At 36.2% G+C, this 12,898-nt stretch overlaps 1 protein-coding gene across 2 annotated transcripts in view; it reads left to right on the forward strand.

Annotated features, from left to right (window-relative positions):
• The window catches only part of KLHL1 (kelch like family member 1), a gene marked incomplete at its 5' end in the record, with an annotated part of 250,391 nt that overhangs the window by 87,719 nt on the left and 149,774 nt on the right, over positions 1–12,898 (forward strand). For both annotated transcript variants that reach the window (XM_083819401.1, XM_083819402.1), the window contains one exon: positions 3,615–3,751. In XM_083819401.1, coding sequence (XP_083675527.1) covers positions 3,615–3,751 — 137 coding nt within the window. The remainder of the gene's footprint in view (positions 1–3,614; positions 3,752–12,898) is intronic.

Below are 12,898 nucleotides of genomic sequence, written 5' to 3' on the forward strand. Positions count from 1 at the left end.
TTGCTGCCATGCAGTCCTCAAGGAGTGTGCGATGCCTGGAAGTGCTTCTGCGGCTTGCAACCTGCCGCCGCAAAACCATCCTTCCTGCCTTCTGCTGCCTTTGAGGTTGTCACAGGAGTGTGTGGCATGGCCGGCGCCTCATGGCCTCACAGCCCTCGCTACTGTGACACAGCAACCCCGGGGCAATGCGCCAGGGAGCAGCAGTTACTGGGATGCACCATGGGGACACAGCCCAAGTCCGCTTCCCAGCACTGCATAGCTTGTCCTGACACATACCCCTGGTTGACCTTCACATGGTGACTGACGAAAACAGAAGCAGGACCACAAGAAGAAAGATGAAACAAACCTCCTTAATGCTTTGGAGATGAGCGTTTCCTTTGCTCTCCAGAAGCTCTCATATTCAGTTCTGTTTCCCCAACTGCTGCCATGGCCCTTTAACAAGTACCTTCTACCATTTCATACACCATTTCTACTTTTGCAACAAGCCTTTGGAAGAAGGCCAGGAAATCACTGGGGGATCAGTGCAGCTGGTCTGGGCACCCACTCACACAAGCTGCTTCTCAGGCTCAACCGCTTCACCTCAGGTAGCCCACCTGAGCATGTTGGGGATGGGTGAGGCACAGCGTGAAGGCTTGTGCACTACTTGGACACCAGTAGTTTGCACAGCCCTGTGACGGGGCTTACAGAGCCACCACAGCATGTCACCAGAGACACAACTGACATTTATTCTCATAACTAAAAAACACAAACTCAGAAGCCTATCTATCTTTTCCTAAACATCCGCAGATTCTGCCCTAAGAAGAGGATTACCCCTTGGCATGTGGGTTTGGGGTCGACTTTCGCCATGCAGGGGTCATCCCTGGCCTTACACAAGCCATCCTTCGTCACATAGGGGTTCTCCCTCCCCCACACACAAACGATGAGCCGCCTCCACCACAGAGATCTCCTGGATGGCCAGATGTTCTTGGCGTCCCCCAGGGGCTCCTCCATCAATCTCATGGTGAGGCCCGACATGCCCGGTGGGCAAGGATGCTTGCCCGTGGCCTCCCTCCGCTCCCACTTGTGTTCCTCCTGCCAGTCCCTGGTGGGCAGCTGGAACTGCACGCGCTTGGGGGCGCTGCTCCTCTTACCTTTCCTGCGCAGCATGGCCACTGGGCCGCTCACCACCACGTGCTCCTCAAGGAGTGTGCGAAGCCTGGAAGCGCTTCTGCCACTCGCAACCTGCCACCACAGAGCTGTCCCTCCTGCCTCCTGCCGCCTCTGTGGTTGTCACAGGAGTGTGCGGCACGGCCGGCGCCTCATGGCCTCACAGCCCTCGCCACTGTGACACAGCAGCCCCGTGGCAACACACCAGGGAGCAGCAGTTACTGGGATGCACCATGGGGACACAACCCCAGTCCGCTTCCCAGCACTGCATAGCTTGTCCTGACACGTACCCCTGGTTGACCTTCACGTGGTGACTGACGAAAACAGAGGCAGGACCACAAGAGGAAAGATGAAACAAACCTCCTTAATGCTTTGGAGATGAGTGTTGCCTTCGCTCTCCAGAAGCTCTCATATTCAGTTCTGTTTTCCAAACTGCTGTCACAGCCCTTTAACAAGTACCTTCTACCATTTCATACACCATTTCTGCTTTTGCAACAAGCCTTTGGAAGATGCCCAGGAAATCACTGGGGGATCAGTGCAGCTGGTCTGGGCACCCACTCACACAAGAGATTCAGCTAGCTCCGGAGAGGAACTGTCAACGCCTTACTTCCCAAGAAAGGCAGAACCCCACAGTGCTCATTATCCCCATCCCCTTCCTGAAACTGTCCCAAGCCACAAAGAAGAACACTGATCTCAGGCTGCCTTCCAGTATTAGATATCATTACGGCAGTGTTTTCATTATGACTGGTTTGTGTAACTGTGAACTGATTAATGAGAAGTTTGGCTGTGGAACTGAATTACCAGAATCTCACACTTAAAGGCAAGGAGAGCCAGCGCTAATCTAACATGTAAACACAGACTTCCTCATAGATGCCTTTGCTGGGTCTGGCTGGGATGGAGTTAACTTCCCCCACGACACCCCATTACAGCAGTGCAGTGCTCTGCACTTGCAGCTCAAACAGCCCTGATATTGCACCAGTGTTTTGTCTATCGCTGAGCTGTGCCCCACAGCACCATGACTCCCTCCAAATCTCCAAAACCAGCAGGGGATGGGCAGGGGTGGGGAGGAGATATCACAGGGGCAGCTGACCAAAACTGACCAATGGGATATCCCATACTGTGTGGTGTCACACTCAGCAATAACAGCTGGGGAAGGGGATGGAGGCTCATTATCAAAATGTTTGTCTTCCCCAACAACCCCTACGTGTACTGAGCCTCTGCTTCCCAGGATGTGACAGGATATCGCTCATTGAAGGGAAGTAGAGAATAATTGTGTTCTCTCTTTGAATCTGAACAGCCTTTGCTTTATTTTACTTTATTTTCCCTATAATTAAATTATTCTTACCTCAAAACTGTGAGCCTTCTTCTTTCCCATCATACTCCCCTCCACACCCCGGACTGTGGGGAGTGCGAGCGTGGTGTGGTGTTTTGCTGCCCATAAGATTATGAATCTAATTCAAACTGTTATATTTTACTTTGCTATTGGGATAAGCTAAGAGAGCAAAAGAAATCAATTGCCACACTGGCTGAAGAATGTTAACTTAAGTAACCTTTTTTTTTTTCTTGGACGAAATAGTTAACTATATACAGATGGGTAGATATTTTCTCTCTGGTTACTAGTTCTCCGTTTGTGATTCTTGTGTGTTCAATGAATGTTTTTATATATTATGTTTTCAAATTAAGCCAGAAATATGACCATATTTTATGGAAGTGTGTGGTACATTATTTATAGGTGTAGCAGATTTCTAACTCAAGATTATCTGTGAATATTCACTCCTACTAAAGTAATAATATAACCATAAATGTTATTTAAAAGAATGTGTTGGCCTAAGGCACTAAAATGACAACTATAGCTGGTACTTAATGTTGGTTTGACGTACATAAATCAGATCCTCAAACAGGACATGCAAATTGTGTAAATATTTTGAAATTCTTTTCCTTTGGAAATGTTTCTTAACAACAACAAAAAAGTAACATCCCTACATTCTTGCATTAGATTATTTATGTATTTATTTATTTATTTATTAAATAGCATGTTAAGATATTAAGTCTTACTGAAGGTTGAAGGATCTTACTAAGTTACATGCTGTTAGTTTATCAAAAAAAAGACTGTTTTAAGGTTAATGAAGAGTATGGAATCTGTTTGTCTATTAAGATGTCTTTGATACAGAGAGGTTATCTTGCTAACAGTAGGGATAGGAGAGTTATAAAGACTGAAAGCTAATTTCTATGTCTGTTTCATATGCAAATACTGATGTGCCACTTGGTTCATATCACAGGAAGCAGAATCAAATTAGAATAAATGTCATGCTGTATTTTGCTGCCTACATGCATTCATAATGTGTTGCTCCTGCTAATTTTTAATTATTATGAAAGTAAGAGTTTTTAAAAGTACATTAGCCTTGACAATCTGAAATTTCTAATACACAGATCAATGTAAATGACACAAGTTTCTAACTTTTTTGCAGACTTGTCCTCAGTTCTGTCTCTGACTACTTTGCTGCCATGTTCACAAGCGATGTTTGTGAAGCCAAGCAAGAAGAGATCAAAATGGAAGGCATAGACCCCAATGCACTGTGGGATCTTGTTCAGTTTGCATATACAGGTATTGAAATGCATACATTATACTTTATACAGTCAAAGATGTTGACAGTTTCATTTGCTGCATGCCAATAAATAGATACATATTTTTATAACCTCGGTCCTTCAGAACACTCATTTACCATTTCTAGAGCTAAATTCTAATTATCTCTTATCTCCAAACTGTTAAATATCTTAGGCTTAGTAAGCACAACAGAACAGTCTAGGAAATTATGTATATTTCTTGGTCATGAAATACTTAAAAAAGAGTATTATGTCATTATATGCGTGATTTGGATTGCATGAGATCAGTGGTGTTGTATTTTTGAAGAATAGCGCTAGATTGCTGTCTTAGTCAAGTTTCAGTTTAAAAAATTACATAGGTCTGTTTAAAATGTGTTGTTATGAGCTGGGTGTTGTCACTTTCATTTGCTGTTATAAATCGTTACTTGGTTGTATAATGTTAGTTTCTGAATAACTCATAATTCAGAGTTAATAACTCAGAACTTCCCCCTGAATAGTTTTTGCATTTTAATGCATAATAAATTTGTTTTTATCCTTCTTAAACAAGCTCCCATGTACAGTGTATCTGAAATGCATTAATAGGAAAGAATACTAAGGTCATAAAATAAAGTAATTAAAAGATAGGAAATACCAACAATAAGATTTGTAGTCTGAATTTGTCTCCCCCTTGCATATGAAGCATGCAAGTATAAAACACAAGCTGTTTTCTCTGTTTCCTGGAACACATCCTTATATTATTTAAATCAACAATATTTTATTATAATTTTGTTACTGAACATTTGATTTTTAACTTCAATTTTAAACGGATGGCTTGTAACATACAGTTTTAATTGTTTTTAAATACATGAATATTAATTTAATCTTGAAATGCTCTTTGCTTTGATATATTTAATCAGGATATGTGCTGTTTATTTTATGACATAATAAATGTCCTTTACCCTTTTAATAGGAACCAGGAACTGTAAATAAATATAATTTAAGTTAAAAAATGTTCCTTTTGAGATCCATGTTTTGGAAACTCAGGTTCTAGGAATGTCAGAAGGTCTTCATTTATATAGTACCCTACATTTTCATAGGAAAGTGTATTTAGTTTATTTGTGGATTTGCTGTTCAGATTGTGGAACAATCTGAATGTTATCCAGAACATCTCAGGCAAGGGACCCATGAAATGAAGAACGTGTAAGTAGTTGTCATCAGGCATGAGATGGATACAATCATTATTACTCGGTATGAATATAAAATTAATAGTACAGGAATACTGCTGCAAAATGTAGAATACCTCAGCACAGAATAGCAAAAGACATTATAGGTAACAATAAATTATTCTGTATAATAATTCTGTATAATTATGTAAGTGTATTACAGGTAGAGGAAGGTGAAGGACAGTGTTGTTCCAGTAGGAGCAAAACTCTGGAAATATTGAAGTACTGCATGAAGTTCTTTTGCTTCAGCTTACACTAAAAGATCACACACAAACACACAGTGCAGTTCATATTGACAATAAAAGATAACATCCAGGTATGGATTAAGAAAAGATTAGATTAAGAAAGGAAAGAGAAGAAGAAAGCAAAAAAAAACTATTTAACCATTTTAAGTATTAGTGAAGCTATTTCAGCACTTTGTTGGTTATCTTTGAGAACTTTGGAGAATGGATGTGGTAATGAAAAATTAGAAAAGGGCGAATATATTCCACTCTCTGTATAAGATTAAGATTTTCAGTTCCTTTATTCACCTTGATTTCTTTGCAAAATGTTGTATTCTGTCTTTTTTTCTATGAGCTGGAAAACCTGAAGGTTTCTTATTGTGGTCAGGTAGTTGAGGACCAGCCTCCAAAAACAGATGTGAAGAGAACTCCACAGGAAGTTTAGCTCCAGTGTTTTCTAATTTGCCTCATGTGCATGCATATTTGCATCCATAATGTTCTTTCATTTAAAATGTGACATAAAACCCAAACTACCTTAAAAATGACAACATAACGTGTCATTGTAATGTCACCTTGAAGAACGAGAAACTTAGGATGGTCACAAAGATCTTTATTTTCTTATTTTCTTTTTTTTTCTTGTTTGCTAATTTGCAGTGGTAATGCACCATTATCCTTTAAGTTCTAACCCATTATGGAGACAAAATAAGACATCTTATTGTCTTCTCGAGTGTACAATTTAAAAGGAAATTTCACAAATAATTGCTGACCAAAAGGAGCGATAAGATTAATTTTGGAAGCTAAAAGAGAATGCATTTTGTACGCCATAGACCTTTCAGGTTTTGATTACTCTGTCTTGCATTTCTGTTCCATCAGATTCTTTGTTCTGATTTACTGTTTCTTGTCCTGATTTGTTCTCGGCTTGTACACTTATCTCTTGAAATTCGTGTTAGACTATTTCTTTCTCTAGTCATTTTCTATCAGACATCTTATCCAACTCTTTAAATTCCTAGTTACACTTATAATAGTAAATTAAACAATGCTAGGAAAGATTTGCAGGCCTTGGAACATAATTATATATCTGTATTGATCCCGACTCAGTTTTAGCAAAATTCAACTAGCACTCTCTCTAACAAACCTTAAGCATAGCCTGGAAACACAGGCTTGTCATGGATGTGGACATCCTGTGTGGAGGGCGAGAACATTTAACAGTGCTACAGACAATTCAGTGATAACTCACAGCTGATTAGATCATGATACCAAACGTGTTCAAGTTACTGAAATAAACTCAGTCTTTGCTCCTTGGCTAATCATTCTGTTTTCCAATGTCCTTTGCCTGATCAAAACCTGTCCCCTTAAACCTTAATTTTTTTTTTCCCCTTGCCTTTCCACTATCTCCCATGATTTATCTAGATTCATAAGTTCTTATCTCTTTTCTTCCCTTCCGTGTCTTTATTTATCTCCAGTCTAGTACATGCCATTTTTTCCTTCAAGTAGCCACTATTCTGATATCCAGCAGTGTAGCAGCTAACAGAAATTCCCGTTCAGCCTTTTCATCTGTAATCTGGAGCATACATAGTCCAGACAGAATATCTAGAGAATTAAGCTGCCAAATTCTAATTACCTACTGCACAATGTGTGAAATTCTTTTTTAACTACTCATAGTTTTTGCAAGTTTAGCTTTTTATTCTTTTACCCCAGGAAAAGCAAGCCATTTTGACGTGTAGGCAACTTTTCATTTTTTCCTGTGTTTCCTTTTTCCTGTAAGTACCTTATTCCCTCAAAGAATAAATGGATAGATAGAAGTTAATGTGTTAGTAGATCTTCTAGAGCAATTTCAGTATGAACAGAATACTTTATTCAGACAAATCAGAGAGTTCTGATCTCTTGTATCTCAGAGATGCAAGCCATTTAAGGTGAAATTTAAAGAAACAGAAACGTCTAAGTTGGAAAAGACCTTCAAGATCATGAAGTCGAACAATGAGCCTGAGACCTACTGAATTCCATCACTAAACCAAGTCATTTAGTGCCATTATCACGTCTCTTAAATACCTGCAGGGATGTGCACTCCACACACCACTGTTAAATGGAACAGAAGTCTGATTTAAAGACTTCAGAAGAACAGATAAACTTAACAAAAAGGTAAAAGATTAGTAATGTCTGCTATTACTTACTTCAGTACTCTCATATTTGGCTCGTTTCTTGAAATTTGATATTTTGTGGGCTAATGAATAAATCTGGAATGGAGTAAAACATTTGAGCATTTAGCTCTTTGGAACAGAATAAGAAAGCTTATCAACAGTTTGATAGATTTTGACCTTTCAATTAGTCTCACACTTATAAGTGTGTATACTATAGTTATTTCTATTGGATGTATGTGGAAAGTCTCTCTTTTTATATAGAAAATGTTAATCATGTATATTATTTTAATTTCTACAGTTTGTCCAAGGAGCTAAACTTAAGTATCTTAAAACATTTAATTTCAAGTATAGTTGCTTCTGTTTGAGAGAAGTTTTTCCCCTGGGGACAACTGAACACTAAAATACAGTTAACATGGGCTTTTTTGCAAAAACTTGGAAGCTAAAAGTATTACATTGCAAATATTTTTAGATGTAATCTAAAAAGGGGAAGCATTTTTACATTATATTAAGTAACAGATATTATTACTGGCAAGTCTCTGAGGTAATGAATTTATGATCTGGCCCAAGACAGAGGCTCTTCTGCACACAGTTACAGAATACATTTAGAAAGGGAGAAGAGAAAGAACATTTAATAAGATTTTTTTTTTAAAAGACAATATAATGTTTTTGTTCAGACTGAAGTTTGGCGATAACTTCAGTTATCATCTATTTCAGTCATTTTGAAAAATCAGCACTGAGCAGAAATCCTGTCCAGAAAATTGTGTCCTTTCAGAAACAGATGTTTCTGGAAGCAAATGTTAGAGCTATTATATTTAACAGGAATACTTTATCCAGGAGTTTTAGAAGGTGGGATGTTAAATCTGCTTCCTTTGATCAGTAATGAAAAACACCTCAGGAAATCTTGAAAAAATTTTAATGATTGTATGTCTCAAAGTTTTCAAATTCAAAACCAAAATAGTTTTGCTAAAACTGTCAAAGAAAATGAACAGATAATATTTATTTCAAAACCAAGGCTATTTTCATATGTTTATTCAAAACTTATATTGGAATTTAATTACATCTATGATTAAGCGGAACTGTGATCCAGTATAGAAATTCTTTACACCTTTATATTAAAGATAATATTTTGCTAAGATAACATTAAGCATTTCTATCACTCTTGGTAGCTTATTTATTAGATTTAAATATTTTTAACAAACTGTATTTCAGGTTTTTGTTTTTAAGGAAAATTGTTCAGTCTTCATTCATCTTACAAAAAAATAAAGAGTGACAAAATCCTTTTTAAATTTTGTTTCATGTTTAATCACCCCCAAAAGTTTTCTTTTACAGTGGGTCCTAAACAACTTCACTTTTATATTGTTTAGAAAGTATATATGGTATGCATTCATAAAATTATATATATAGATCAAATACATTTACATAGATTAAAAACAAAAACAAACAAACAAAAACAAGCCATACCCCACACCTTCTCTGCTAGCCTACAAAATAAAGGACACATTCATTTTCAGGATGTCTCTTTTTTATGGTGAAATTGTATGCCTTTAATTTTCAAGAATAATTTCTTGCATATATATACAAAAGGAGTATATGGAGTATATTCTCTTTGCCAATTGTGTGAAGTCAGGATGATACCTAATTTAGAGAGGAAAATGAATATCTTAAACTCTAAACAACTTGAGGTAGAGCTTGCCATTTATGAGGAACTGGCATATTAAATAAATCTAGCGTTCAATTGCAATCGTGTGAGTAAAGCTTGACAAACGCTTAAGTTAGATACAATGTACCTTTTATTTTACTTGCTTTGTTTATGGTTGTGTTTTGTCTTTTAAAATCGACTGTACTCTTGGGGTTCTTTTTTATCTTCTTAAACAGATACTACTCTTAAAGAAAGAATCATGGTGCCTATAATGTTACAAAATTCTTTATACAACTTTATATTGTTCTCTCTCTACCTGTAGGTAGAAGATCTATTCTGATACACTTAAAGCTGGACTGAATTACCTCATGTATAAGCAAATAGAGTTCTAAACAATTTGAAAGGTAGAATTACATTGTGGCCAGCACAGTATTATGTCATATGCAGCCTTGATAAGAGCTGTTCTTAAATAAAGAACATGTAAGAGTAATTAACAGGAAAACAAAATTAGACTGCCAAAAATACTGATAGTAAAGAGTGTTAAAGTTTCTATGGAGAAGCAACAGTTCTAAGTATGAAATTAACCTGATTTTTTTTTTTCCAAAGGGTATGTTTGAGCAGTTTAAAAACTTGAATAAAATGTAACTGTACTTTGCTAGGTTTGACTGGTTCATTCAGAAGAACAAAGTATGTTTACTGTGTGATGTAACAGAACTACAACTTAGGAGGAAAAACACTTACTCATTTCGATATCAGTTAAACGCATCATGTGAGGCAGCTCAGAAACTCTGAAGCCACACTTGCGTACAAAGGCTATACAAGAAGTACGTTTTATTTTTCAAGCAGCAAGATGACTGACTGAAGAAAATATAGGACTGAGATCCTAGTGTCCTGACGTACATGTACATGTGTTCTTTGATCTTTTTAGTCTTCAGCAGAAGCAGTAATAGAATATTTCTTTGCCTCACTTTCTTAGGTAAGGATTCTTTCTTGATCTTAAAACTTGATTTTTTACTATTTTCAATTATGCTTAAATATTTTAAATAGAATGGGAACTAGAGATTGAGCTTCTGCTGTTTTTGAACTTTCAGAGCCTTTTTTTAAACTTAGTATAGAGCTATGAAGTTGCTATAGATCTCCTCAGACTACATCAGTCTATCTAATTAGTATGCATTCCTAACAATGGTCAGAAGAATAGACTTGTGCTTTCATACAGTTAATGAGACTGATAAAGCAGAAATCATATGACTACTACTACTAATAATAATAATAAAATATTTATTAATGAGTATCTGATAAAAAAAATAGAGTATGGATCATATGTATAAGAGGATCAAGCTGTGTTTGATCCTAGCTTTTAGTTAGATTTTATTTTGGAGGTTTTTTAATTAAAGGCCTTTCAAATGACTTCTCTGGCAGCATTATATCTAATAACACATACAGAGCAGACAGCAGGGATATAGCAAGAAACTACCTTTAAGCACAAGAACCCTCAGGTGCCCTCAGAACAAAGGACTTATAAATAAAATATCCCAGGAAGGTTGAGTTTTTTTGATCAATGAAACTCAGTTGCCTATATGAATAAAAGATAAGAATGATACTTGGCATAGTTTTGACACATACCAATTTGTAGTATTCCAAGCTGTTCCTTCGTATGGTCCAGAGATTATCACAGCCACAGTTGATCATTCTTCAATATGCAGTACCTGTAGTCTGGAAGCAAACGTAAGTACTGAAGTCCGTTGTCTAATAAGAATTGAGAGAAACTAAGTCCTTATATCCTTATATGAGCTTTTAGAGATCATTCTTGTCATATCCTACCCTATTTGTTGCACAAGTGCATTTGAAAATCTATTTAATTAGTCTTTTTTATTTGTATTTTCAAGGTACTTTTTATCTTGCAATATTTTCTTTGTTTATTTAATATGTAGACTGTATTAGTAAGTTTAAAATTTCCAAATATAATGACTTCCTAATAGGTGAACTACTGGTGAAGTAATCAATATTTTGATTATGTACACCGGTACAAGCTAGTACTTTTTAGCAAGTAATCGAAAAGTAACTCCCAACAATGAAATAAGTAATTTTAACCTTTTTTTTTTTTCTTCTATTCTATAGTCAATGAAGTCATATTCAGGTATGTTTCAGAGCAGTAGCATATCTTTCTTCATTGTTTATAAAATATTTTTGGAAGATTAGAGCCAGTTTAAATCATTTAGTATTTAAACTCTTTATGTGTATTTTACAAGTATATGTGACTCAATTCAAATCTCTAAGGTGAGCTAAGGCACATGAACAGCAGTTGTTTCATGAGGAGAAAGAGTTCAATATCAGTCTCTGAAAAACTGATATTTATAAACCAGTGAGCAAGTTTTCTTTAAAAATATGACTGACAATTCACTTATAAAACAGACTTTTTGTTGTTTTGCTGTTGTTGTTTGTTTGTTTGCTTGTTTTGTTTTTATCAGACCAAGAGAGGAAGAAGTACCACATCATGGTATGTTTTGACTAATATGCATCTCTGATCTTTAGCGAGACATTTGCAAGATTTCCACTCAGTGGGGAGTTTTAATTAGTTAATAGGATTTGCTTACCATTCTACAATGTTGTAATTTTCTACACCTTTAAATGCAGGTCAAATTTGGCAGTACATTACAGTGACCATGTGATCAGTTCAGTTTAGTCAGTTTACTCAAACAAAGATGCAGCAATATTAGGATGAAAATAATAGTACAGTTTGTTAAAAGATAGATGCTGTTTTATTTATCATAATTCTCAAACTCATGTGACAGATGCATTAACTTTTCTTTTCTTTTGCAAATGACATATTTTTCCAGCTGCAGAAAAAATTAGGAAAGTAGTTTTCTTACACATACTAATTCTTAAAGATAAAGTTCTTATAAAAATGGTTATTTGAAATGACAAGTTCCCCTAATCTTGAAGCCATGGTTGGTAGTGAGGAGCTAAAAAAACTATCATCATAACTGACAATGTGTCTGAGTATCATAGTCCCAAGTGACATATTTGAATTAAGTGAATACTTTTTTGATGGACATTAATTTTTTCTGAGATTATTTCATAAAACTTAAATAAACAAAACCATAAAGACTCCAGTGTGAAGAATGAGGAGTTAAAATAAGTTGAGCTTTTCAGGAGATGAATTTCATCCACAGGGACTAAAAAAGAGATGCAATATAAATAGAAAAAGATGGAAATTGTTCAGGACAGGAAAATGTTTCTGTTAGGAAACAATGATTTTTTACTGGGAAAAATATTTTCATAGTTAAGTCGTGTGTTTTAACTTGTCTTTTACTTATTGTGGCAGATATCAAATTGGCCTAAATTCAAGTGATCCATCAGCACCGTCAAGTAGAAACGTCTTTGAGTTATGCGTACTTTTTAGGTTAATTTGCGTTTGGTTTTGGCCACTGGTTTATAGGATGAATAGTCTGATAATACAGAGAACAGTCAGATCCTAAGTTTTTCCACAATTCAAATTGCACTTTTTGTGTAGGAGGCTACTCACTTGTCTTGTAGTATCTATTTTATTTATCTAATTGTTAATTTGTATATCTGCTGTGAGGCTGCCTTTCCAAATTTTCACTGATGCAAAATGCTAAAGTGTAAGGAAATAAACACAAAAAGCCATAGAGTGCCTGTCTTCCTCGCTTGCAGCTGATGACCATGGTTTGCAGCAAATAGTTAACAGAAAACAAAGAAGTGTTAGGTGAGGAGGATCCTCTGCAAAAGGAATATACTGCCTGTCTTCTCTTCTGGAAACAAACTCACCTTTATAGAAAGTGTAAGAGATAATACAGTGTAGAATATATCTTTTAAAATACTGGTCCAAATCAAAAATTTAACATTCACTTGAGGACGCTACTTCTTATTGCAGACTTCATTGGCTGCTCTTCATGGATGAATGTAAGAAATAATTACTGCACATTA

The sequence above is a fragment of the Anser anser genome, assembly GCF_964211835.1.
Source record: "Anser anser genome assembly, chromosome: 1".
Classification (NCBI taxonomy): Eukaryota; Metazoa; Chordata; class Aves; order Anseriformes; family Anatidae; genus Anser; species Anser anser.